The sequence below is a fragment of the Propithecus coquereli genome, unplaced genomic scaffold, assembly GCF_000956105.1.
Source record: "Propithecus coquereli isolate 6110/MARCELLA unplaced genomic scaffold, Pcoq_1.0 Scaffold16, whole genome shotgun sequence".
In the NCBI taxonomy this organism is placed as follows: domain Eukaryota; kingdom Metazoa; phylum Chordata; class Mammalia; order Primates; family Indriidae; genus Propithecus; species Propithecus coquereli.
Genome location: NW_012140524.1, coordinates 1,359,213 through 1,383,344, shown reverse-complemented (window position 1 = coordinate 1,383,344; position 24,132 = coordinate 1,359,213). Strand labels below are relative to the sequence as shown.

The 24,132-nt window shown below is 39.0% G+C and overlaps 1 protein-coding gene across 1 annotated transcript in view; it reads left to right on the top strand.

Annotated features, from left to right (window-relative positions):
• FGD4 (FYVE, RhoGEF and PH domain containing 4) overlaps positions 1–24,132 on the top strand; it is a 79,362-nt gene that overhangs the window by 5,195 nt on the left and 50,035 nt on the right. The window contains exons 2-3 of the mRNA XM_012641051.1: positions 8,333–8,516; positions 13,397–13,886. Of these exons, the coding sequence (XP_012496505.1) occupies positions 8,425–8,516; positions 13,397–13,886 (582 nt within the window). The 5' untranslated portion in view covers positions 8,333–8,424. The remainder of the gene's footprint in view (positions 1–8,332; positions 8,517–13,396; positions 13,887–24,132) is intronic.

The following is a 24,132-nucleotide window of genomic DNA, read 5'->3' as shown; positions in this document are numbered from 1 at the left end:
ATATTTTTAGAGATAGGGTCTTGCTATGTTGCCCTGTCTGGTCGTGATCTCCTGGCCTCCCAAATTCCTGGGATTACAGGTGTAAGCCACTATGCCCAGCCAGGCCCATTTTATTTATAGTCAAATAGATATCACAAACTTAGCGTCTGGAAAACAGAGCTACCGATCTCGCTCTCCAAACATCGCTCTACCTGCTGTGTCAGCTGATGACCATTGTATCCTCCCGGTGGTTCAGGCCAAAGGTCTCAGTCATCCTGGATTCCCCTCTTCTCTCATACCTTACGTTTAATTGATTGGGAAATCTACTTTTAAATTATAGCTAGAGTCCAATTGTTTCTCACTGCCTCCTTCTAAGCACCATTATCTCTTTTCTGGATTTCCATGGTAACTCTTAATTGTTCTCCCTGCTCCTACCCTGCTCCTCCCTACATCCTCAACACAGCAGACAGAGTGAAGTTAAGTTGTAAGTCAAGTCATATCACGTCACATCTCTGCTCAGAACTCTGCAGTGACTTCTCATTTTGCACAAAGTCCAAGTCCCTACAGTGGTCCACAGATGCTACACTATCAGGCCCCCTGTTAGGATGGAAAGCTTAGTAGGTGCTCACAGTGTGGGGAGAGAAGGATTTCTCATGCAGAGATTAGGATATATAAAAGTAAAAAAAGTTTATTTTATCTTCTTAGAGGAGAGAGAGATGGGGGGAAGAGAGCAGGGAGCCAGCAGTGGCATCCCAAAGAAAGAGAAGGGAGGTGCCAGCTCTGAGACCAAGTGGCTTGCTGATTTTAAAGGGGAGTGAAGAGGAAAAAAAGTGATGGTTGTCAATTGATAATAAAAGCAGGATGGGGCAGGCTGTTAAAGTCCAAGAGTTAGTTTCCCCATCTTTCCTTGGAGACAGGTTATCACAGGAGATGTGACTCTGCCCTTGAGATATGGTTGAGGCTGCAGCTTGTTCTCCTGCTGTTTACTCAGGAAGTCTGTAAAATCAGATTCTCAAAAAAACAATTTTAAAGAGAAAGATTTACTTTTCTTTTCCATCTGTTCATCTCTTTTCAGAAATTGTGCAAAATAGGACTCCTGCAGGGTGCCTGTTAGTGAGAGAACTCATGGGATTGATCTTTAACTGTTGCTAAGAAATTGCAGAATTAGATATTTTCCTGTTATTTTTGCAAGGCTGCCCCTTTCACCCTCTCTGACCTCAGTACCTACTTTTTGCCCACTTGCTCATTCGGCTCTGGTCACATTGGTCTCCAGACTGTAGGCCTCCCTGGCTTTCACTCTACCTGGTGGACTGGTTTCCCCGAATAATTCCCTCAACTTCTCCGAGTCTTGTTCAAACCCCCTCTTCTCAAAGAGGCCCACTGTGAACACTGTGTTTAATACAAAATCTGCCCTCAAACCCCCACGTCTGGCTCTTACTTACCTTGTTCTTTTAACTCCTCCCTTTTTCTCCTAGCACTTACTTCCTTCTGGTGTGTGGTTTACTTGTGATTTTTTTTTTGTTTATTGTTTTTCCTTTTGCTCATTGATAAACCAAAGTACCTAGAACTTAATAGGTTTTCGGTAAATATTTGTTGAATTAATGAAAAAGTGAAAACAAAGCCCTATATAAATGTATAAAAATTGCTATGTATTTGAAAATGCTAAATTCTTAGTGGTTTTTATCAATTTATATTTTCGCCAGAAATGTATGAGTGTCCACATTGCTTCATATCTCACTTTCACTTGGTATTGTCAGATTTAGAATTTTTGGTCAGTCTGATGTGGACAAAATGGTATTGTATTATGGATTTAATTTGTATTTCCCTGATTATTAATGAGGGTGAACACTTTTTCCTATTTACAGCCTTTGGGTTGCTGGCTCTTTTAGTTAATAATATATAGGAGTTCTTTATTCTAATTATTCCTTTCTTTCATATAATACAAAAGTCTTCTGGGTCTATACGCTCCATTTCTTCACAGAGCATTGTAGAAGTGACAAGGAGGGCTGAAGGGGAGAGGGGCAGATTAAGGGCATTACTGTGTCTTGAAACCTTGTATCCTACCATGAAATTCCACAGAGATGTTACATGGCTATCTTAAAAATAGATAAGTCTTATATGTGTTAATCTTGTGCAGTTACAAAGTGCTTTCACAGATGGGGTGGTTCTATGTAGCATGCTTTTAAATCCTTCTCTAAACACTTACCCTCAAAGTGTGCTAAAGTATGTATTTTTTCAGTCTTTAGTTGGAGAAATAAGATTAAATGATGAATCAGTTTTGTGAAATAGTGATTTTCCTTAAGACTTGAACCTTACTTAACATATAATCAGATGGTTAGAAGAGACAGACCGAAATAAAGATTAGTAAGACTCCTTTCCTGTCCATCAAGGAACCATGGTTCTAAATTATTACAAAACAATGTGACAGACATTAGTTGAGAAGGATGTGTGAAGATTTTTAAGGGAGGGTGAGAGGACAAGGGAAGTTTAGGGGTGGACGAGTCAGGTAAATCTTTTAAAAAGAGTTGATGACTGAGGTGAGCTTCGTAGGAAGTATGGGCGTTTGCCAAGTGGACCAATGAGATTGCAAGGGACATTCATGGTGTGTTCAAGTCTGAGGGCCGGAGCAAAACCTAGGAAGCTTACAATGCAGTATGCAATTCAATGTGGCTGGAATCTAGGCTGCATGGCGGTGGGAGAGTAGAGATGAGGCAGGTATAAAGAAGGTTCCCAAGAAATCTTTTTCAAAAGAAAATGAACAACCTACGGTCGTGGCTTTCCAATAGAAATGTTGTTTTCCTTTAGATCTAGATGTATATAATCAGCTTCTTAGTAACATTATTCTGCAAGTGTTCATATCCTAGCAGAATGTATGTAGGTGTTCTCATTCAGTGAAAAATGTTGTAGTAGACATTTTAAATTCAGAGTAGAGTATCTTTTACCTGAAAATCTTACTGCTATAAAAAGCTTATCAACGAAATAGGGAAAGATTGTAGGTGTATGCTACACTGTTGGTAGAGTGTGAAACCTAAATCTGGAAATGGTTTTGCTTGTTTTAAATGTCATATTATTGATGTCTAGATGTAATACAGTATCTGAAAAAAGAAAAAAATCTAAATAAATAATTGAAATATTAAAAGAAGATGCAGAGAAATTGGAGCTTCAGAGTTTTCCATTCTCATAATCTCCAATACTAATAGAGACTAATAATAAACTGTGTCCTTAGAATATTGCCTACAACTTATAATCTTTTTTCCATTGTAGAATTAATTTGAAAAAAACCCAACCTTCTAAAACATTGACTATTTGTGTGCTTTATAAAATCATGATTTCTTTAGCTATAGATTTTATTTTATTTTTTTTTGAGACAGAGTCTCACTCCGTTGCCCAGGCTAGAGTGCCATGGCATCAGCCTAGCTCACAGCAACCTCAGATTCCTGGGCTCAAGTGATCCTCCTGCCTCAGCCTCCCGAGTAGCTGGGACTACAGGCATGCACCACCACACCTGGCTAATTTTTTCTATTTTTAGTAGAGCTGGTGTTTCTGTCTTCCTGAGGCTGGTCTCTAACTCCTGAGCTCAAGCAATCCTCCCACCTCTCAGCCTACCAGACAGCTAGGATTGCAGGTGTGAGCTACCATGCCCAGCTGTTTAGCTCTAGATTTTAAGTTTCTTTTTAGTTTTATAGTTGATTCTTAACAACCTGGATTATATTACTATGTAAAGGATTTACTGGTCCTTTCTAATTCACGATCTTTCTTATACACGTGTAGAAGAGGAAATTTTCTCCTCTATCCTTTTAGGGTCTCTAGCTAGGTAGAAGAATTGAACTGGCATAAAACAGATGAGCAAGAGAAAAACAAGTTTTAATTTTTTTTTTAACATATACATGGGAATCTCCACAAGAAAAATGAACACTCAAAGAAACAGGTAGAGCTGAATGCTTATATGCCAAATTGGACAAAGAGTAGAACATTTTGAAAATGTGAGAAGACAAAGGAGCTTTTCCTCATTTAATGGGGGAAAAGTCACTAGGAAGTTATCTTATGGGTTAGTTTAATAAGGTTTATTTGTACACATTTTTCTCAGCCTGAACGCCCCATCAATGGTAATAACGCTGTTATTTCCTTCTTTTATAGGGATGACATCTTCTATATGGAAGCTTTTATCTTTTGCTTTCAGGAAAAAGCAGAAGGTCAGAGCACCCTTCTTGCACCTGCTGTTTTTCAAGTCCCTTTTGGTCAAAATAATCCTTATTCCAAAGTGGCATATTTGAGGGGACATATTCCACCACCCTTCATATTCTTGGTTACACATTATATGAGAGAGTTTTTAACTATTAGGGTAATTTTAAAGCAATAATAGCAGATAGTCTCCCATTTCATACCCAGGGCAGACATTGCTGATTGATCTTGCTGCTTTCTCCAGAGGGAGAGAGGACTTTCCCCACTGGGCTGCACATCCATGAGAGCAAGGAACAGATCCGCAATTCCTAGAACACTGTCTGGTCCATAGCCAGTGTTAAATATACATTTAGTGAATGAGTGATTCTGAGATGAATGAATGTTACCATTAACGGAAATGGAAAGCATAGGTGGAGGAGAAGCTTGTGTGCTGGGAGAAGTGATAGTAAACTGAGTTTTAAATAAAATGAGCTGGAGTTGCCGATAGGACGCCCAGGAGGAGATGTCCAGGGAGCGTTTGGAAATGCTGACACTCATCCTTTAAAAGAAATTGGGAGATTCATTTGGGCATGAGGGTTCACCCTTAGAGGCAGTAGCTGAAAGCATTGCTGAAAGAGACTAAAGTTGACGAAGGGAAAGATGTAAAAGAAAGAAGATAGGACTCCATAGTGCAAATCCCTGGAGACCATATAGGTGAGAAGGAAAAAGATGAATCCTTAGACATATAAAGGATGACTATGGTTTCTTTAGTTTCGCAGAAGCTGAGAAAGGTGGCCATGAAGAGAAATTTAGTTTCAATAATTTGAGCTATCAATTTCTTAGTTGTTCCTGCTGCTGTCGTTATTTCCTTTGGGTACAAAGTATTAAACTGAAACAGGACATTTTGGTTTTTAATAGGAATTGGATTTTTAGCATTACAAGTACACAGTATACCAAATATATTTCCCTTTGAATTCTACATTATATGCTCCTAGGTTGCTGCTTAACTTCGAGAGTTGAAAAAATCATTTTCATGCAGCAGTGACACCTTTTGAGCAAAATACATGTTATTTTTATTACATTATAAATGATAAAAGAACAGAATTTTCCTCTAAGATATCTCTAACACTTTAGCCATTCATATATCATCTTGAGATTTTTGTCATATCAGGGAAATTCTAGGCTTGTGGAGGAAAAAGCTTTAAATCTATAATATATTCAAGATTTTATTGTTGGCCAGGCACGGTGGCTCACTCCTATAATCCTAGCACGCTGGGAGGCCGAGGCAGGTGGATCGCTCAAGGTCAGGAGTTCAAGACCAGCCTGAGCAAGAGCAAGACCCCGTCTCTACTAAAAAAATAGAAAGAAATGATCTGGACAACTAAAAACACATATATAGAAAAAATTAGCCAGGCGTGGTGGCGCATGCCTGTAGTCCCAGCTACTCGGGAGGCTGAAGCAGAAGGATTGCTTGAGCCCAGGAGTTTGAGGTTGCTGTGAGCTAGGCCAATGTCACGGCACTCTAGCCCAGGCAACAGAGCCAGACTGTGTCTCAAAAATAAATAAATAAAATAAAATAAAATAAAATAAATGAAAAAAATATTTTATTGTCACTTTATTATTTTAATCCTACTTAATAATTATTACATAATAAATTATTATAAGTACTTTGGAGAAAAAGTACACAATGCTATGAAATAGTTTAAGAGATGGGCATAATTTAGAATTGAAAGGCAGTGGAGTCATCTCTGAGAATCTGGCTGATCTGTATTATTTGAGTGTTTCCAGCATCTGGCACATAATAAATAAGGAACGTTCAGTGAATAAACTCTAGGTTTGGAGGAGTTATTTCGTAACAATTTTAGTACATAGAATTATAGAGAATATGTTCACTTCTTTCAATATTCCAGTTAAAAACATTGAAATTATTCTAAATGTCAATTTTTTTTTATTGGTGGGAGATTTTCCTGTTTTGTTACTTTAGTACTTATTTATTCTACACAGGAGTTTTTCCCTTAAAGTTAACAAATATTAATCTTATATAAGTCCTTTCCTTCCCAATTGATTCTACACTAATCATCCCCCTGAACAAAACTTGGAAAATATCATTTTCATGAAAAAAAGCATACCAGTTTTTCATTGGGATTTTCTTCTTGTTTGTATTAAAAGAGATGTCAGTGAATTAATTGCTCCACTTGTAGTTCATTGTGATTTTTTTTTTCCTACCCTGTAATAAATTGGTAACTGGCACCAAAATGATGAAATCTAGGCCAGTGAGCATCAGGCAGCTGTCAGCTAGCTGAGTTTATAAAAGAGATGAGATAACTGAAAACCAGGGTAACCAGCAGGGGGGAAAATGGGGCATGTAATTAGGAGACATGATTCCTCACCCTTCTTCCATAAAGTAAAAGAAGAATTTAAAGAAGGAAAAAAAAGAGATGATTCTATTTGATCTGCCAAAACCAGCTGTGGAAAAAAACCATACATGGTATAATCTTTTACTTTGCATGTTAATCTCAAAGAAAAGTATTGGTTTTCAAAAGTAAAGTAATTCCTGCACTGATTACATGCTTATGGTGTATTGTGTTTTCTCATCTACAGTCTGTTGGGGAAATTCTGAAAATTTTAGTATTTCATGAAGTGACCTATTCCTATTGTGGTAATTGAGTGAAGGACTCATTAAGTAAGCAAATGATGTGGGGTATATTGATGCAAGCCAAGGGTCTTAGTCTGTTTAGTGTTTCTGTAAAGGAATACCTGAGGCTGGGTAATTCATAAAGAAGAAAAGGTTATTTGGCTAATGGTTTTACAGGTTGGTTGTACAGGAAGCAGAGTGCCAGCATCTCTTTGGCTTCTGGCTAGGGCCTCAGGCTGCTTCCACCCGAGGTGGAAGGCACTGCGAAGCCGGCCTGTGCAGAGATCACATGGCTAGAAAGGAAGCTAAAGAGGGTGGGGCTAGGTGTCAGACTCTTAACTACCAGCTCTCACAGGAACTAGAGAACAAACTCACTACTGCGAGAATGGCACCAATCCCTTCATAAGGGACCTGCCCCAGTACCCAGACACCTCCCACTACGCCCGACCTCCAACACGGGAGACCCGATTTCAACATAAAGTTTGGAGGGAACAAATATCCAAACCCAAAGCACTAACTATATAATGTAGCAGACAACAATAATAGAACCTCTCTGTCCCTCCACTGCCTTTTGCTGGATTAATGATGGGGAGCAGTGCTGATGATAGAAGGAGCTAGAGTCTGGGTACCAGTCATAAAATCAGATTAGCCTTGTTGCCCCGGGCGAATCACTTAACCCCTCTAAACCTTCATACGCATAAGAGGCAAATAATAGTACCTACCTCAGAGAACTATAAAGTATAAGATTTTACCTAAGATCAAATGAGATAAAGTGCCTTTTTTTTTTTTTGGAGACAAGAGTCTCACTTTTGTTGCCCGGGCTAGAGCGAGTGCCCGTGGCGTCAGCCTAGCTCACAGCAACCTCAAACTCCTGGGTGCAAGCAATCCTTCTGCCTCAGCCTCCCGGGTAGCTGGGACTACAGGCATGTGCCACCATGCCTGGCTAATTTTTTCTGTATATTTTTAGTTGTCCGATTACTTTCTTTCTATTTTTAGTAGAGGCGGGGTCTCGCTCTTGCTCAGACTGGGATAAAGTGCTTTTGTTAAATGAGAAGATGCTGTATTAATGTAACATTATATTACTGTTGTTTGTTGTTTTGTTGGCTTTTATGTTGTTTAACTTAGTATCTGTCGATTCTAGTATCTGTTATTGGTCTAATATTGAAAATCTATTTTGTTGCAAACAGTGTATCTCTGGGATTTAGTTTCAAATTTAGCACCTTCTTTTCCCTGTTTAGATGAATAACTGCTGTGTTATCTGTAACAGAGTTTGGAATGCCGTAGACTTATGTAGATTCCTAGATGCTTAATAATGCCACAGTTAAGAACTAAAATCAAAAGAACCACTTAAATTTGGAGATGGCATTTCCACAGGACACAAAGCAAATGTCCAAAATAAACAAAGGTCCTTTGGTTATGGTTCAGTTTAAAGTTTTACATACCCCCTTTACAATAGTTTGCGATGACGCTGGGGATTTTTGCACCCAGAACACTAGAATTTTTATTGTTAAAGAACAAAATATCGGTGAAATACTGAATTCTATTCTTTTTCTACAGTGCCTCCAAAGCCATTACACCTGCAGAATTCACCTTCATCCAATATACACCAAACCCCCAGGCATAAAGCTTTACCTAGTGTAAAACCAAGGATGGAGGAAGTTAAACCTGCCTCTGCTTCTTGTGTCTCAAAAGAAAAACCCAGTAAGGTATCAGATCTCATCAGTCGCTTTGAAGGAGGCAGGTAAGACTTAATTTGCATTGGGAGAAGGCAGGGGGGAAGAAGAAAGCTGGTTTTTGAAAAGATGATAGAGTCATCGTAGATTTTGTAAATCAAAAACATATTAATAGTATCTTATTCCTGTTAGGTTTGGTAGGCCTTTAAAAAGAATGAATTTTTAAAATAAATGATTTAATCATACCCTAATATGAATTGTCGTTTACTATGTATTACCTGTGTGCAGCACTGTAGGCCACCAGCTTTTTCATCAAATTGTGTGCTTTCGTATATATGTGCGTTCTCATTTCCTCTGTATCTACGTGTTATTCTGTTGGTCACTGGATAGCTGGGTTGGAAAGGCCAGCAGGTTGTCTCTGTCTGTGTTTCTTACTTTGTATGTTGTGAATGTGACTCCTGTGGGCTTGTCTCCTCCCTGGAACCCTCTCTTCTTTCTGACCCATTTTACTTACTGTGGGTCTTCTACACCCATTCAGTCCCTCTTTCCCCTCTCTACATACCCCATCTTATGGTCTGTTTTGGAAAGAGCTATTATTACTGATAGCAAAATCCATGCTAAATTTCAGTTTTGTATTTATTAGATATAATTTATTCTTTAGTCCTAATGTTCAAAAAAAGTTGGTGAAATAGTGTATATTTCTGACTCAAACATAAAAACAAACTTGCATCGGTTGCTTTTCTATTTATAAGACACTCGATTGTTTTCTCTTAGAGTCTTTTGATGAAAAGAAATTTCATCACTGACTTAAATAGAATTTTTAAAAAATTTTATTGTGAGGGTTTTGTTTTTATGTCACAAAAAGTCTATATATAATTAAACAGAATGTATATAACTTCACTTTCATCCTTGAAGCCAAATGTTTTCATTCATTCCAGTGTAATTTTGGGATTGGTTTCCCATTAGGTGATTTTATTATTTATTTGCAGGATTTGTTGTTATTTATGTAATGAAATCATGGCTTTGAAATAGTTTGAGAATCTTTTGGAAATTGTGACCAAACACAAAACTACAGTGTCCCTCATTTTAAAAATGGGACTATATCTATTTACAAGTTTTGGAGCAAAGTAACTTAGAAACCTGTCTTCATTTTTCATTTCTGATCATTTGTTGGAACTTTGGTCATAAATATTTAAATGTCAACATCTGCCCCTCTGAACTAGGATTTATAATACCTTTGCTGTCTTAATTTACAGTGATCTTTACTGGAATGATTTAATTCCATTTATAACTTTTCTTTTTTGCTTCTCAGGGTAAGTTGATTTAATAAACTATACAGTGTAACCCCTCCTGTTTGCAGAGTCCAGGGGCTATGCCCAATGACTGCAGAACACAAGGAGGGCTGGCACCTTGATCCCAATCGTAGTGTGTGCCAGAGCCCGTGACCCCAGGTTTCAAAGGTGTCTTTGTGAAGCCCTGAATGGGTCAGTCTTCCAAAGGCTGAGTCCTACAAGCCTCACCATTTTGGTATCCTCCCTACATGTGAAATGTTTATGGTTTTTTGATACCAGTTTTTTTTTTACTCTTTGAAACTTTACAAATTCAAAGTCATTTTTTGATGGAAAGCTGGAAGATTTGACGCAAGAAGAGATGTGCTATAATTTATTTATATTTTAAGCAAGTTTGTTCTGAGTGCAGATAGAGTGAAATGTGTTTCGGCAAGTCTGGTGAAGGGCTGTTAACTGTGGTACTGCCAGTATGAAAAATAATTGTGTTCTCAGGGAGTTATTACCACCACAAACTGGCCCCTAGTGTCTGAGTAGGTTAATATTGCATTGGATCTATAGGACTTTAGTGGGAAATTTGTATTTACTGTATTTACAGCCATGTGCCTGCAAAGGTGGTTTTTGGTTTTAACCCTGGTTATTAGAGCCTGAACTAGTACTTTATCAAATAGAGGGTGGTCGCCAAGCTCTGAGTTACCATGGGAAATTGACAGGAAGAACCAACATCTGTTAGAGTCGAGTCTGGTCAGGGTGGTCATAGAGGGTCGTATTACACTGCTGTTAAGACCTTACCTGAGCATCACAGTTTTGCACTGGGCAGTGATCCAAGTAACCCTATTTTATTAACATGAGAAATCTACAGTAAGATTTTTTTTTTTTAAACTGGTTTCCTTTCTTCTTTCTCTCTCTCTTTCCCTCCCTCCCTTCCTTCCTCTCTTTCAGAATACTCTTTTTTTTTTTTTTGAGACAGAGTTTTGCTCTGTGGCCCGGGCTAGAGTGCCGTGACATCAGCCTAGCTCACAGCAACCTCCAACTCCTGGGCTCAAGCGATCCTTCTGCCTCAGCCTCCCGAGTAGCTGGGACTACAGGCACGCGCCACCATGCCCGGCTAATTTTTTCTGTATATTTTTAGTGTTCCGGTTATTTTTTTTCTATTTTTAGTAGAGACAGGGTCTCACTCTTGCTCAGGCTGGTCTCAAACTCCTGACCTCGAGCGATCCTCCCATCTTGGCCTTCCAGAGCGCAGAATCGAGTACTCTTATTAACCTAGGAAAGACTTAAAGATTTCAGAAATAAATAACATTTTCCTACAAACCTAAACATTGCTTCTTGCAAGGTCAAGTATTTTCCCCCATGGTTTGGCATCCACAAAGCAGCAGGAATCCTCTAAACACTTGTTGAACTACTGCTTTTACTACCTCCTTCTGTACCTTATCCCTATCCCCCCACCCCCTCATACCCTTGATGTCACTTAAGGAAAATTTCCAGCTTGGATCCAAAACAGTCCTTTAGAAAAGTCCTTTGCATGCTCAAGTTTGGTACAGAGGGTCTGTTGAGGATCTTTCTATTAGGGGACCAGACACTGATACGGGCATGAAAAAGAGGACAGTTTGATTCAGATCTCCAAGGACTGTTTGGGAAATGTCAATGGTGGATTGTGTAATATTTATTTATATTGACCCACCTCCAACTTTTATATATATTTCATTTTACCATACTAAATTTTTCCTTCCCTTTCTATGGCCTGGACTTAACTCCTATCTTTTTCACTCACTTATCACTTTCTTGCTGTCTGTTGTTATTCCTTGTTTCCATTCTGCAGTCCAAGATCGGCAGTGACTGGGAAGGGGGAAGTGAAGAGAGAAGGTGACACACATCCCAGCATTGTCCTTGTGACCTTGCTGCTGTCTCCTCCCCTGCCTCCCTCGACCCTGTCACCTCTCCACCTGCACTGGGAAGTACAGCCAGCCCCTGACTTGTTTCCACACTGTGCCTGCTGCCCATTCACCCGATCTTCATTCTATCCTTCTGTGAAGACCATGAGATTTAGAGCTGAACTTCATGGTTTGAACTCTGGCTTTTTCACTTATTAGCCATGGAACATTGACCACAGTATAAAACTTTCTAAGACTAAATTTCTCTATTTATGGGGTCCCTATTTTTGAAGTTACAATAAGGATGAAACAAAATAATCAATATAAAGGGGTTGTGATACTTAGTATGCACTTAATAAATGTTACCTGCTTTTACTGTCACTATCACATCATCCTTATCACAATCATTCATAGTTCATCGAATCTGTATTGAGCACTTCCCGGGTGTCAAGCACTGTGCTAACAGGTAGGAATGACACAGAGAACAAGACAGCACAGTCTGTTCCTTACAGCGTTTTAGTCTTTATTATTTTTTTCTTTTTCTCACTTGAGGCACAGGACTCTCAAAGACTATAGCCCAGACTTTCGTATTCTGTCCTCACCCCCATCCTAGATGAAAATGCTATAAAAATATTTCTGTAGGAACATTGTTATATATTGAGAATAAGGTTCCATTGTCCTATTAATACTATCAGGACTACATCCAATGTTAAGTAACGATAAGGACTTCAAAGGAAAATAAAATAAGATGTGGACTTAGTGATGGAGTGTGCTGTTATAAACTAATCTAGGAAAGCCTCTTTGAAGAGATGGTATCTGAGCAGAAACCTGAATGATGAGAAGGAGTCAGCCACACCAGTGTTTTGGGTAAGGGTGTTCTAGGCAGAGAACAGAAGCTGCAAAGACCCTAAGGTGCACACATTTGCTTTTCGGGAATGGAGAACAGCAAGGAGTGTGGCAAGAGCACAGCCAGTTTAGGGGAGAATGGAATGTAAGGAGGCCGGGGCATTGGCAGCTGGAGTATGTGGAATCTCATAGGCTGTTATCAGGACGCCAGTTTTTCCTTAAGTATGTGTGCAAGGAAGCCCTCAGAGAATTTTGATTTCTATGACTGAGTTGTAGAGACTAGATTGGAGGAGATCAAGAGTGGAAACAAAGGGCTGGTCCGAAGGTAGTGAGTTATCTCACTTGATTGTTCACAGTCAGTTACAGATTAAACTCCTTGTTCTACCACTTTCCCCCTTATCACTACTGTACTTGACTAGTCTTAAAAAAAAAAAAAAGAGTAGAAACAAAGAGCCCAATTAAAAGGCTATTACAGCATGTATTAATAAAGTTTTGAGAATATATGTTATGCTTTCCAAATAAAAGCAACTTTTTGGTTTATAAGTTGTTTGTAAATGAAGGGCAGGCTATACCTGTTTTTAAAATAATAAAAAACAAAATGTTAAGAAACATCAATAAATAAAAATCTTGAGATGATTTTATTAAATATAAATATTTCTTACATCTAAGGCTTTACTCTTATTAAACAGTCCAAGGAAATGTTCCAGACCCTATAAGTAAAGATCAGGCTCATCATCTTTATCTACATGTTTATTGTAACGTGGAGAGCATCCCAAGAGACTGAGAGCTGCACGGAGAATATTCAAATCCAAGTTTCTAAAACCATCAGAGATAGAAAAAAAATCTTCACCAAATATCCCTTTCAGCTGGGATAAACTTGCCTTTATTCTAGAACTTTTCCATGCTAATGTTTTCATGCTTCCTTTGTGTTTTATCTTTTAGTGCATTATCAAATTATAGCGATTTGAAGAAAGATTCTGCTGTGAACCTACATGTTCCTAGAACCCCAGGAAAGCATGGATTGATAACCACCCCTCAACAAAAACTCCTCTCCCAGCACCCACCATGGAAGCAGGAAAATGATACGGACCAGACTCGGGGTGCAGAGACTTGTGTGGCCAACGGTATAATGTCAGCACAAAGCCAGATGGAATGCGAGGAGGATAAAGTAGATGCCCCTCTTCAAACTTCAGAACCCTTGCTTGATGCACTCTTAGTGAATGGAGAAAGAGATGAAACTGCTACAGGTCCCGCGTCACCCACAACAAATGACTATGATGGAGATGCTTCTGATGGCAGCTGCAGGACTCCGAGCATAGGCCCAGAGCTCCCCCTAAAAGGAGGGGCAGAAACAGAAGCCAAGGTCCTAGAAAGGGAGAATGGAGAAAGCCCTCTGGAACTGGAACAGCTGGACCAGCACCAGGAGATGAAGGTAGAGCATGAGACTAGCTCACAGGGAGGGGAAAACACTGCCTATTCTACTGCTGTTCTGAAACTCTTTATCTCATAGTACTCATGAAATGAATGAGTCAGATCACCCACACCAGCTTTGAATGATTTTCGAGCTCTGGCTGCTAATGAGCATTTCCCCTATGATGTGAGGAGACATTTCACTTTTTATGTACTTTCTGTTGATATCTCTATTGTAATTTCAAAAGTCAGAACAGTGTGGAGACTTTGATATAGGAAAACCATAAACATATTACTTTTATACAGAAAGAAAGTGTTCTTTGTTGCTCTTGATGTTGGTGCTGCATCCCTAATATCTGTGGGTTAAGACAAAAGAAATTGTATAATCTTTTTTTTCCCCAGAAGTTTCTAATCTAGTCAAATTAATAGTAGGCCTAGAAGATGAACTTGCCACTAGTAGATGTTACTTTTAAGGACACGAATATGGAAGTATTCACAAATTGTTAATCAGAGTATATTTATAACTCTTTCTAGGCTTCTATTTTTTAATGTTTTCTAATTAATATCAAATTTTATGATGAATGGCTTAGTTTGAGTTAGAAGACCATTTAAAAATCATCTTAGTTCAGCAATTCATTTACAGATGACGGAGCAGTCCTAGAAAGCATAAGTGATTTTTCAAGGTCACACTGCTGTTTGTAATCAATAATAGCCAGACTTTTCCTGCTGTGACTTCAAGGCCGGCATTGTGTCCCTGGTGCAACAAATCACACACTTAAATGGCTAACTGCAAGAAATTTTAATAAATACAGCAGCCATGGGTAATAAACTGGTGCGGCTATCACAACTGCACATGCATGTCCTTTCTAAAGAGGAAAAAGTCTGCATGCTGTTTCTGCACATGTACAAAATATCAGCTAACAAAAAGCTGATTTGCTGGTGAAATATACTCATAATTTACCTATACTATAGCAGAAATTTTTACATAATGCTGGTCACAAGGCCATTGCAATTTTGTTTGTTATCATATTAATACAGTACTTTGGGAATATTAATATGTCTCTTACAAAGTACTAGGGATTTCTTGGATCAAAGGTGCAATATAAGCATCATCGTAAATTTCCCTAGAATTAGAAAGCCATTTGCATCTCTAAAGACAAGAAAAACGTTTCCATTGCTTGCTCTCTTATTGCTTATAAATAACTATGTAGGAGAGTTGAGAATTGAAAATGTGATGGTTCTAGGAAAATTTGTAAATGAAAAATCCAAGTCTTAAATCTATTAAGGATTTTTTTTTTTTTTTTTGAGACATAGTCTCACTCTGTTGCCCTGGCTAGAGTGAGTGCCGTGGCGTCAGCCTAGCTCACAGCAACCTCAAACTCCTGGGCTCAAGCGATCCTTCTGCCTCAGCCTCCCGAGTAGCTGGGACTACAGGCATGCGCCACCATGCCCGGCTAATTTTTTCTATACATTTTTAGTTGTCCAGATCATTTCTTTCTATTTTTTTTAGTAGAGACGGGGTCTCACTCTTCCTCAGGCTGGTCTCGAACTCCTGAGCGCAAAGGATCCACCCGCCTCGGCCTCCCAGAGTGCTAGGATTACAGGCGTGATTATTAAGGATTTTTTATGGTGCTGTGCCTTAATTGGCTTTAACATAGGCAGAAATTCAAAAGGACCAATACTAAAATATTTAGAGTAAACAGTGCCAGATGTATTTAGAACTTTAATCAAAGTGAAATCATCCTTATGATACAATTTGCACTGACCCTAAACAAAATCCCAAATAAAGAGGCAAATGGTTTATTTTCTTCCAGTTAGTGAATTAATTATAAATACTGACTCTCGAGTAGGGAAAGTTTAAGTAAGGAAGTGGGTGGGGGAAAGTGAGTCATACTTGGTAACATGATCTGAAACTGTAAAGAAACAGGACATTGCAAAGTGAATCTCTTTACATTTTGATAAAGTGGTAGATTTTAGTGTCTTTTGTGCTTGAACTATGGTGGAAGGAAGAGAAGGTTAGAACCAAGGAAACTTTTTACCGTTGGGATGATGCCACCAGCAAGTATTTACAGAACAGTAAGACCTATTCTTATTAAGTGAAATGCATTAATTAATGATAATGCCTGGATGGTATTTTTTTTCCTGTTATATATTATTATGTATACATTTTCATAGATGAGTCTTACTTGGTTTGGGAGAGATTTAATAGGGTTTTCCTATTAAATCAGTGAAACTTAGAATAGTACAATTGGCCTTTCTCCTGAGTGGGCTTTTAAGCAGTGCTATATGTGGGAAGAAAAAGGAAATTTTTTTCCATAGAGCTGTTGATGCAAACACCACATCTCTCCCATTAAAGATTTAATATCTACGTAGTGACGGTGTGTTCTCCTTTGCTGCTGCCATGTTTGTTATATTGCGTTTTCTTGTTCCTAAATGCAAACATAAATGTTAGTAGTGTTGAAGTGGTAAATTTTGTTAGGTGTATTTTACCACAACTAAATTTTTAAAAAAAAAAAATCTTTAAAAATAAAAACATTACTAACATATAGTGGCCCAAAGGATTGGGACTATGAAATCTGGTTGCTTACCTCTGGCTCATCCACTAATTAGCAGTACGAGCTTGAACAAGTTAATAAAAGTCTTTGTGTTTTTAGTTAAAAGATATAAGCTGTGTATGATCTTAAGATCCTTTTCAGTGATAATATAACATTCTGTGCTGTTATAAAGAAGCATGTTCCCTTGTTAGCATAATCCTCCAGATTATCAGCTGCTTCTTAAATTAACATGTTGAATGCGTAAGATATAATGGAATATTTAGAGTTTCAGTATACAGACAACTGAAAAAATTACTTCAATCTTTATATAACTGGATATAGAGATTTACATCAGAATAGTCTTAAATAAGTTTCATTTGGCCAGGCACAGTTGGTCACACCTATAATCCTAGCACTTACGGAGGCTGAGGCCGGAGGATTGCTTGAGGCCAGTAGTTCAAGACCAGCCTGGGCAACATAGCCAGACTCCATCTCTACAAAAAAATAAGAAAATTAGCCAGATGTGGTGGTGCACACCTGTAGTCCCAGCTACTCAAGAGGTTGAGGCAGAAGGATCACTTGAACCCAGGAGTCTGAGGTTGTAGTGAGCTATGATGATGCCAATACACTCCAGCCTGGGAGGCAGAGTGATATCCTGTCTCAAAAAATGAAGAAAAGAAAACTCATAAGTTACAGGCTAGGAAAAGGCAAAGGAATATTGTAGTGTGCGCATACACTCTTGTGCCCTGCCAGCCTGCACCCTTAAGGACTTCATGAGGCAGCAGTATTATAATTCCTGTGTGGCATGATGAATTGGAGTTACCATAAGTAGCTTAAACTGTATTTGTATTTCATATAGTAAACCAAATGTATAGAGTTGTACTTTTAAAGACTAAAGTTTATATAAATAACAAATCTGTTACTGGCAACATGCTCAAAATAGTAATATATTAAAACTGTAATAATAGTTTTATCAAGAACATAGCAGAAGCAGATAAAAAGAAGTTAACTCTTCATTTGACGAAAAATGCAAGAAATTATATAATAAAGTGGGGTTAAATGAAGAAGCAGGTGTCCACAAAGCAGAGACTTATGAAAGCATATTTTTTTTAAAAAAAACCTTAAATGTTCATTTCCAGGTTTCTTCTGATTTTTAATTACCATTTTATTATATTTCATATGAACGTTGAGGGTTTATAATTGTGAACATACTACAATAGAAGTAAAGAGGAAAATCATTTCCTAGGGGAAAGAATGACAGAATCAAATTCAGAAGTAAATTGCAAATAGAAAAACAAGTGCTATAATCCAAGTTAATTTACTTTTCCTCCCATTTATGCTAAGTTTGTTCTTAAAAATCATTGATTAATTTTATAGAATATAATGTGAGGTATCAAAGTTTTCTTGGAGTTAAAACATAATGCTTACCTTGGTGATTCATTTCTTAAGCTGGGCAACAAGTTCTTTTTTTGTAAAGCTTTAAATTTATCTCCATTAATGTCTTTAAAGAGGCTAGCCGTTAAGGTCTTGTTAGATTCAGAGACAAATAGTAATTCACTCCTTAGCTATTTCTTCTCTTGCCAGATCAGCTTTAAATCCAAGGAAGTGAAGTCATAAGCAAAGAAATTATCCATCTTGACTAATCAGCACTTCGTTATTGCTAGTGTTACAATGAAAACTTCAACTGCAGTTGTAGGAGTTTTAACATATGTAGAATAATGGAAAAGTTGCTGCACTAACCAATGTATTTAGCTCATAGAAATCTTTTTTTTGTTTTTTTGCTGTCTTTTTTTTTTTCTTTTATATTTCAGTGTATTATGTGGCTACAAATGTTTAGGTTACACCATTGCCCTTGCCCCACTGAGTCTGAGCTTCAAGCGTGTCCATCCCCAGACAACGCGCATCGCACTCATGTGTGAATATACCCATCCCCTCCTTCCCCGCCATCTGCCTGACACCCGATGAATGTTATTGCTATATGTGCACTTAAGTGTTGATTAGTTAAAACCAATTTGATGGTGAGTACATGTGGTGCTAGCTCATAAACATCTTGATGGCAGCTTGTCTTTATTCACTTAGAACTGAATGGTGAACTCAGAAGCTTCTTTATTTTGTGGCACCTCGGTTTAGTAAGTTTGGAGGTATGAGAAAGAGAAATGAGAAAAAATGAACTGCTCGATTTAAACATTCGATCTGGCAGACCGCCTCTCCTAGGTACCAGAAATACAGAAATGAACTAGACAAGCCCTGCCTACAAAGCCTCAGTCTACTGAGGGAGAAAGACATGAATGAATAAATGACCGTATCATGGTGCAGTGAGTGCTTTGGAAACACAGACGAGGGGTGCTTGCAGAGGGGTAGGCTGCTGCGAAGCAGTTGAAGTAGGCTTGAAGACAGGGTGGGAGAGGGCTGGGTGACCAAGGGTGAGTGAATGTGTGAGCCATACGCAGAGGCATGAGGGTGGATGCCATATTTGGGGCATATTCCTGGCCTCATAATGAGAGGCCAGAAAGGCTAGGAAATGAGCATAGGGTAGAGGGCTAGGCTTAAAAAGAATAAGCTAAGGACAGATTGCAGCTGGCTTGTATGCCTGTTAAGAAGTTATAATTTTTTTTCCTGAAAACAATAGAGATGTCTCAAAGATTTTTTTAAAAAACTGACTTAATAATCCTCAATGAGGCCAGACGCATTGGCTCACGCCTATAATCGAAGATGGGGCGAGAGGATCACTTGAGGTCAGGAATTCAAGGCCAGCCTGAGCAACATAGTAAGAACCTGTCCTACAGAAACTTTTTAAAAAAAATTAGCTGGGCATAGCGGCACACGCCTGTAATCCTGGCTACTTTGGAGGCTGAGGCAACAGGTTTGCTTAAGCCTGGGAGTTTGAGGTTGCAGTGAGCTATGATTACGCCATTGCACTCTACCTGGGGCAACAGAGTGAGATTCTGTCTTAAAAAAATAAAAAGAAAGAAAAGAAGAAAATACAAATAACCACCCATAACACCCATAATTCCATCACTCAGAGAGAACTGCTTAGATATTTAACATCCCAGCTTGTTTTTCTGAGTTCTGTTTGACAAAATATATTCAGTAGCATAATGTATGGTCACTCTGTATCCTGTTTTGTTGGATTAAACATAGGTATTTTCCCATGTTAATTCAAACTTTCCATAAGCCTAATACTATCTGGCCTCAGAAACAATTAAAGCATGGAAGTGACATGATGGCACATCTGTGAGTTTTAGAAAATGAGTCAGCTGAAAGGAAAAACAGATGGAGCAGGGTACATGGTTAGGAAGCTACTATACTAGTTCAATTGTGACATGAAGAAGGCCTGGATGAGGCAGAGGGTTAGAGATGAGAGAGATTTCTCAGGACCCTGTGGCTGGATGCAGGGAATGAGTCAAGTTCAACTCCTGGCATGGATAAATTGTCAGATGGTGTGCCATTTAGTGAACTGCAAAAGGAAAAACATGTTGGGGACATAAAAATAACATTTTGACATTCTGAATTTCAGGGGCTCCTGGGAAGTCCGGGTGAAGATGCCTACTACAAAAATGGAATATTCTGGAGGCATGGTTTATTGGTTATGCACGAAGGCTTTGGAATTAAAACATCTGAGTTCAAATCCCTGCTCTGTCATTTACCAGCTAGGTGACCATGGACATGTTACTCTAACACAACTCTCCAGGCTGTGGTTTCCTAACATGTTAATGAAATAATTGAGATGGCAGACAGGGAGGAACGTAATGTTAGGGATGAGAGGAGGGAGTACAGTTGCTAATTAGGTTAGTTTTGTACTACTGAGTTTATGGTACCTGCAAGACATCTGTTTGGAGATATTAATTAAGCAAGTGGAAATAGGACCTGGAGCCCAAGGGAGAGGGCGAGACTGTCCTAGGGTGTACATATGGGTGTGCTTAATGTTGCCAAAGTCGACCGTGCAGGAACAGGAAGCGGGCCAAGGGCTGAGCCCTAGAGCACATAAACATAATGGAAAAGGGAACATGATGTATTGTCTGAGAAGAAAAAGAACAGTGTTTTGGAACCACAGGGCTTGGGAGGCATGGGGAACTCTGGCATATTTATGATCTTTAAGGAAAATAATCATGGTCCACATTTAGAATATGAGACTAGGAGTTAACCTGGGGACCTAAGCCTTTTGTGGGCCTTTACAGCTAACTGCCTCGGTGAACTCGGATAACTGCATTAAACTGAGTAAATTTATATTGCACATGTACTATGGGCAGAGCCCTGCAGTGCATACAAAGAAGAAACACATTTGAGAAGGAGAGTTAAGATATATAAATGACCATTACTCAACATGTGATGAGGTAAAGGGAAAAGGAGAATTCAAAGGTAAAGCCAAGTCTAATTATGGCTGGGAGGGTAAATTCACTGTTAGCAGAAATGGAGCAGTCCTGGGAGAATCTGGAACTCCCTGAGTGGCTGGGGTTACTGAGGGGCCACAGTGTAGAGGTGGCACATAGGCTTGTTGATTGATGTGTGGATTTGGGAAGTACCCCATTGAGTCCAGCGGGAAATCCTCAAGAGGCAGGGCTTGGAGCTTGAGGCAAATGGGGAGGCCTACCTAGTGTGGTGACTTGTGACTGTGATTCTGAGGGCCACAGTCAAAGACAGTGGGGCTAATCAGCGGTCTCCCCAGCATTGCTGAGGGTCCTAGAATTCAAGAAAGAGAAAAGGCAAACTTGGAGTAGAAGTTATCCAGGATCAGCAAGTCAGCAATGCCAAAAGAACAAGTGGGTAGCAGAGCCAAGGATGGGCTTTAAGAGAATGTGGAAATGAACCAGGAGAATTGAGAAAGACCATGTTCTTGGAGATCACAATCTACATACAGAAAGATCCAGTTTAGCATGGGTATGAGAGCAATGGAAAGGTAATATCTTGAAAACAGAGCAGTTGTTGTATGTGGCTTTCAAAACAAATGAAGACCATACACTGTAACCTGGTGGTCAGGAGCACAGACTTAAGAGCCAGGCTCTCTGGGTTTGAATCTCAGCCCAGCCACTTACTAGCTCTGACCTTGACTTAAACTTCTTGGTACCTTCTAACGTTATGAAGTTTAATAGCTGTAAAGGACTTCACAACACTGACGTGATGCATGTTAAAAGCTGTGTATTTGTTAAATAAACATAAAAACCCATTTTCTCATAAGTTAAGATAAATAGACTTAAGACCTGAGATGTCGGCCGGGTGCAGTAGCTCACACCTATAGTCCTAGCACTCTGGGAGGCCAAGGCGGGAGGATTGCTTGAGGTAAGGAGTTCAAGACCAGCCTGAGCAAGAGTGAGACCCCATCTCTACTAAAAATAGAAAAAAATTAGCCAGTCAACTGAAAATAGAAACAAAAATTAGCCGAGCATGGTGGCTCGTGCCTATAGTCCCAGCTACTCGGGAGGCTGAGACGGGGGGATACCTTGAGCCCAGGAGTTTGAGGTTGCTGTGAGCTAGGCTGATGCCACGGCAATTACGCTAGCCCGGGCAACAAAGCGAGACTCTGTGGCAAAAAAAAAGACCTGAGATGTCATTTAATAGATCCAAAATTCAACATAATCTGTCTGGTGAATGCCCCAACACTCTATTAAGTTCTGTTTTAAACTAAGGTGCTCTCTCTGTGGGAGGCACAGAGATGAGTGTACATGCTTCTTCTTTTTTAACTTAGGTTTTCTATATTTTGTTTGTTTTTTTGTATTTTCTCCTGCCTGAGGACCATTGGTTATTACTACATGAGAAGCTCTCCTAAGTATGTACATGGTTTTAACTTCTGGGAATTGTCATCAGAAATATTTTTTTTTTTTTTTTGAGACAGAGTCTTGCTCCGTTGCCCGGGCTAGAGTGCCCTTCTGCCTCAGCCTCCCAAGTAGCTGGGACTACAGGCGTGTGCCACCATGCCCGACTAATTTTTTTTCTATATATATTTTTAGTTGTCCAGATCATTTCTTTCTACTTTTTAGTAAAGACGGGGTCTCGCTCTTGCTCAGGCTGGTCTCGAACTCCTGACCTTGAGCGATCCACCCGCCTTGGCCTCCCAGAATGTTAGGGTTACAGGCGTGAGCCACCGTGCCCGGCCAGAAGTATTTTTAAATGACTGAATTACTCTGGTAACCTAGACTTGAGCTGGGTTAATTCAGTCATTGAATGTGTATACATATTAAATTCTTCTTGGTGCCTGTTCTTTAATTTTTGCAAAATTCAAGGGATAGTTTATTCTAGTGTAAACTAAATGGGGTATAAGAAGACCAACGTTATTCTCTCTTCACCACTACTTACTTCTTGTCTGATCTTGTGCAAGTAACCAAACCTTCCTTCTTTGTACAAGCTCAATTTCTCATTCCCCACCATATCTTAAAAGAATGTAATGGAAGCCTTCACATTAAAAGCTCTCACTCATCTATTTCCCTGCCTCCTTTCAAGTTTAGAATTAGATAATTTGGAGGACATAAATTTGGGGAAATATTGGTGGTGGATCACAGGTAGGCTTGCACTTTCCTCCCAAAACTTCTTAAAGGATAATGCTAAATTGACAGACTGTTTATGCTTGTAACAGTGTATTATGAAGCACTTGGAAAGGAATAACGTATGTATATTCTAAATGGGTATTCTTTTTTTTGCAATGTGAACTTGGTGATAAATTCCTTGATGGTTACAAATCTTCCCTGAGACCCTCTGACCCTTTTTATGGCATTATTACATGATCTTATTTGACATGAAGTCTGTATATTATTCCTCTACCTTCTGATTTCCTTGTTTCCCAAATCCAGAGGGATTTCTCTTCATGTAAAAGGCTATAGCAGAGCAAGAACTTTGCTCTCACAAACCTGGATTTGAATCCTGGCTCAGTCATTACTAGCTATATGACTTTGAGCAAGTTGCTTAGCCTTTTAAAGACACAGCTTCCTCATCTATAAAATGGGGATAATAATATACCTGCTTCACAGGAATATCAAGGGTTACGTGAAATAACTCACGGGAAGCACATAGAATAGTGTACATAGTACTCATAAAATAGTGATGGCCGTCACTTTCCCCCACTTGTGATAGCTTCCCTTGATTTCCCTCACTCCTTAGTTTTTTGAGAAAGAATCTGCAGAATTTAGGAATATTACAGAAAGAAAAGATGTATAACACAAGTTAGAGATTTTAAGATGCTTTTTCAGATGATAGGCCAGTTATACAACATTCACATATCATTGTGATCTCATTTTAAATGATTAAATATCAGCCTGTAGCCACATTGAAGAGAGTGATGTGTGATAAGACATATACAGTGACATCAAAATTTTGATGTATCTCATGAATTGTACAAAATCAAATGTTTATTCCTGAATGGACACTACTTTTTACGAGAGAATGGGCTTCAGGGATCACAGAGATGCATGTGCCTGTACAAAGCTGCACCCACTTTCTCCACAGAAGAATGTAATTCATAGCCTCCCAGGGTGCTAAGATTACAGGCCTGAGCCATTGTGCCTGTCTGTTGTTTATAGTTTTGAGTGAATATTTTTAGAAAAAAACATTTTCCTACTTAAAATGAAATCACATATGACAACATGTACTGAAGACACATAGGCCGGGTGCGGTGGCTCACGCCTGTAATCCTAGCTCTCTGGGAGGCCGAGGTGGGCAGATTGTTTGAGCTCAGGAGTTCAAGACAAGCCTGAGCAAGAGCAAAGACCCCGTCTCTACTAAAAATAGAAAGAAATTAGCTGGACA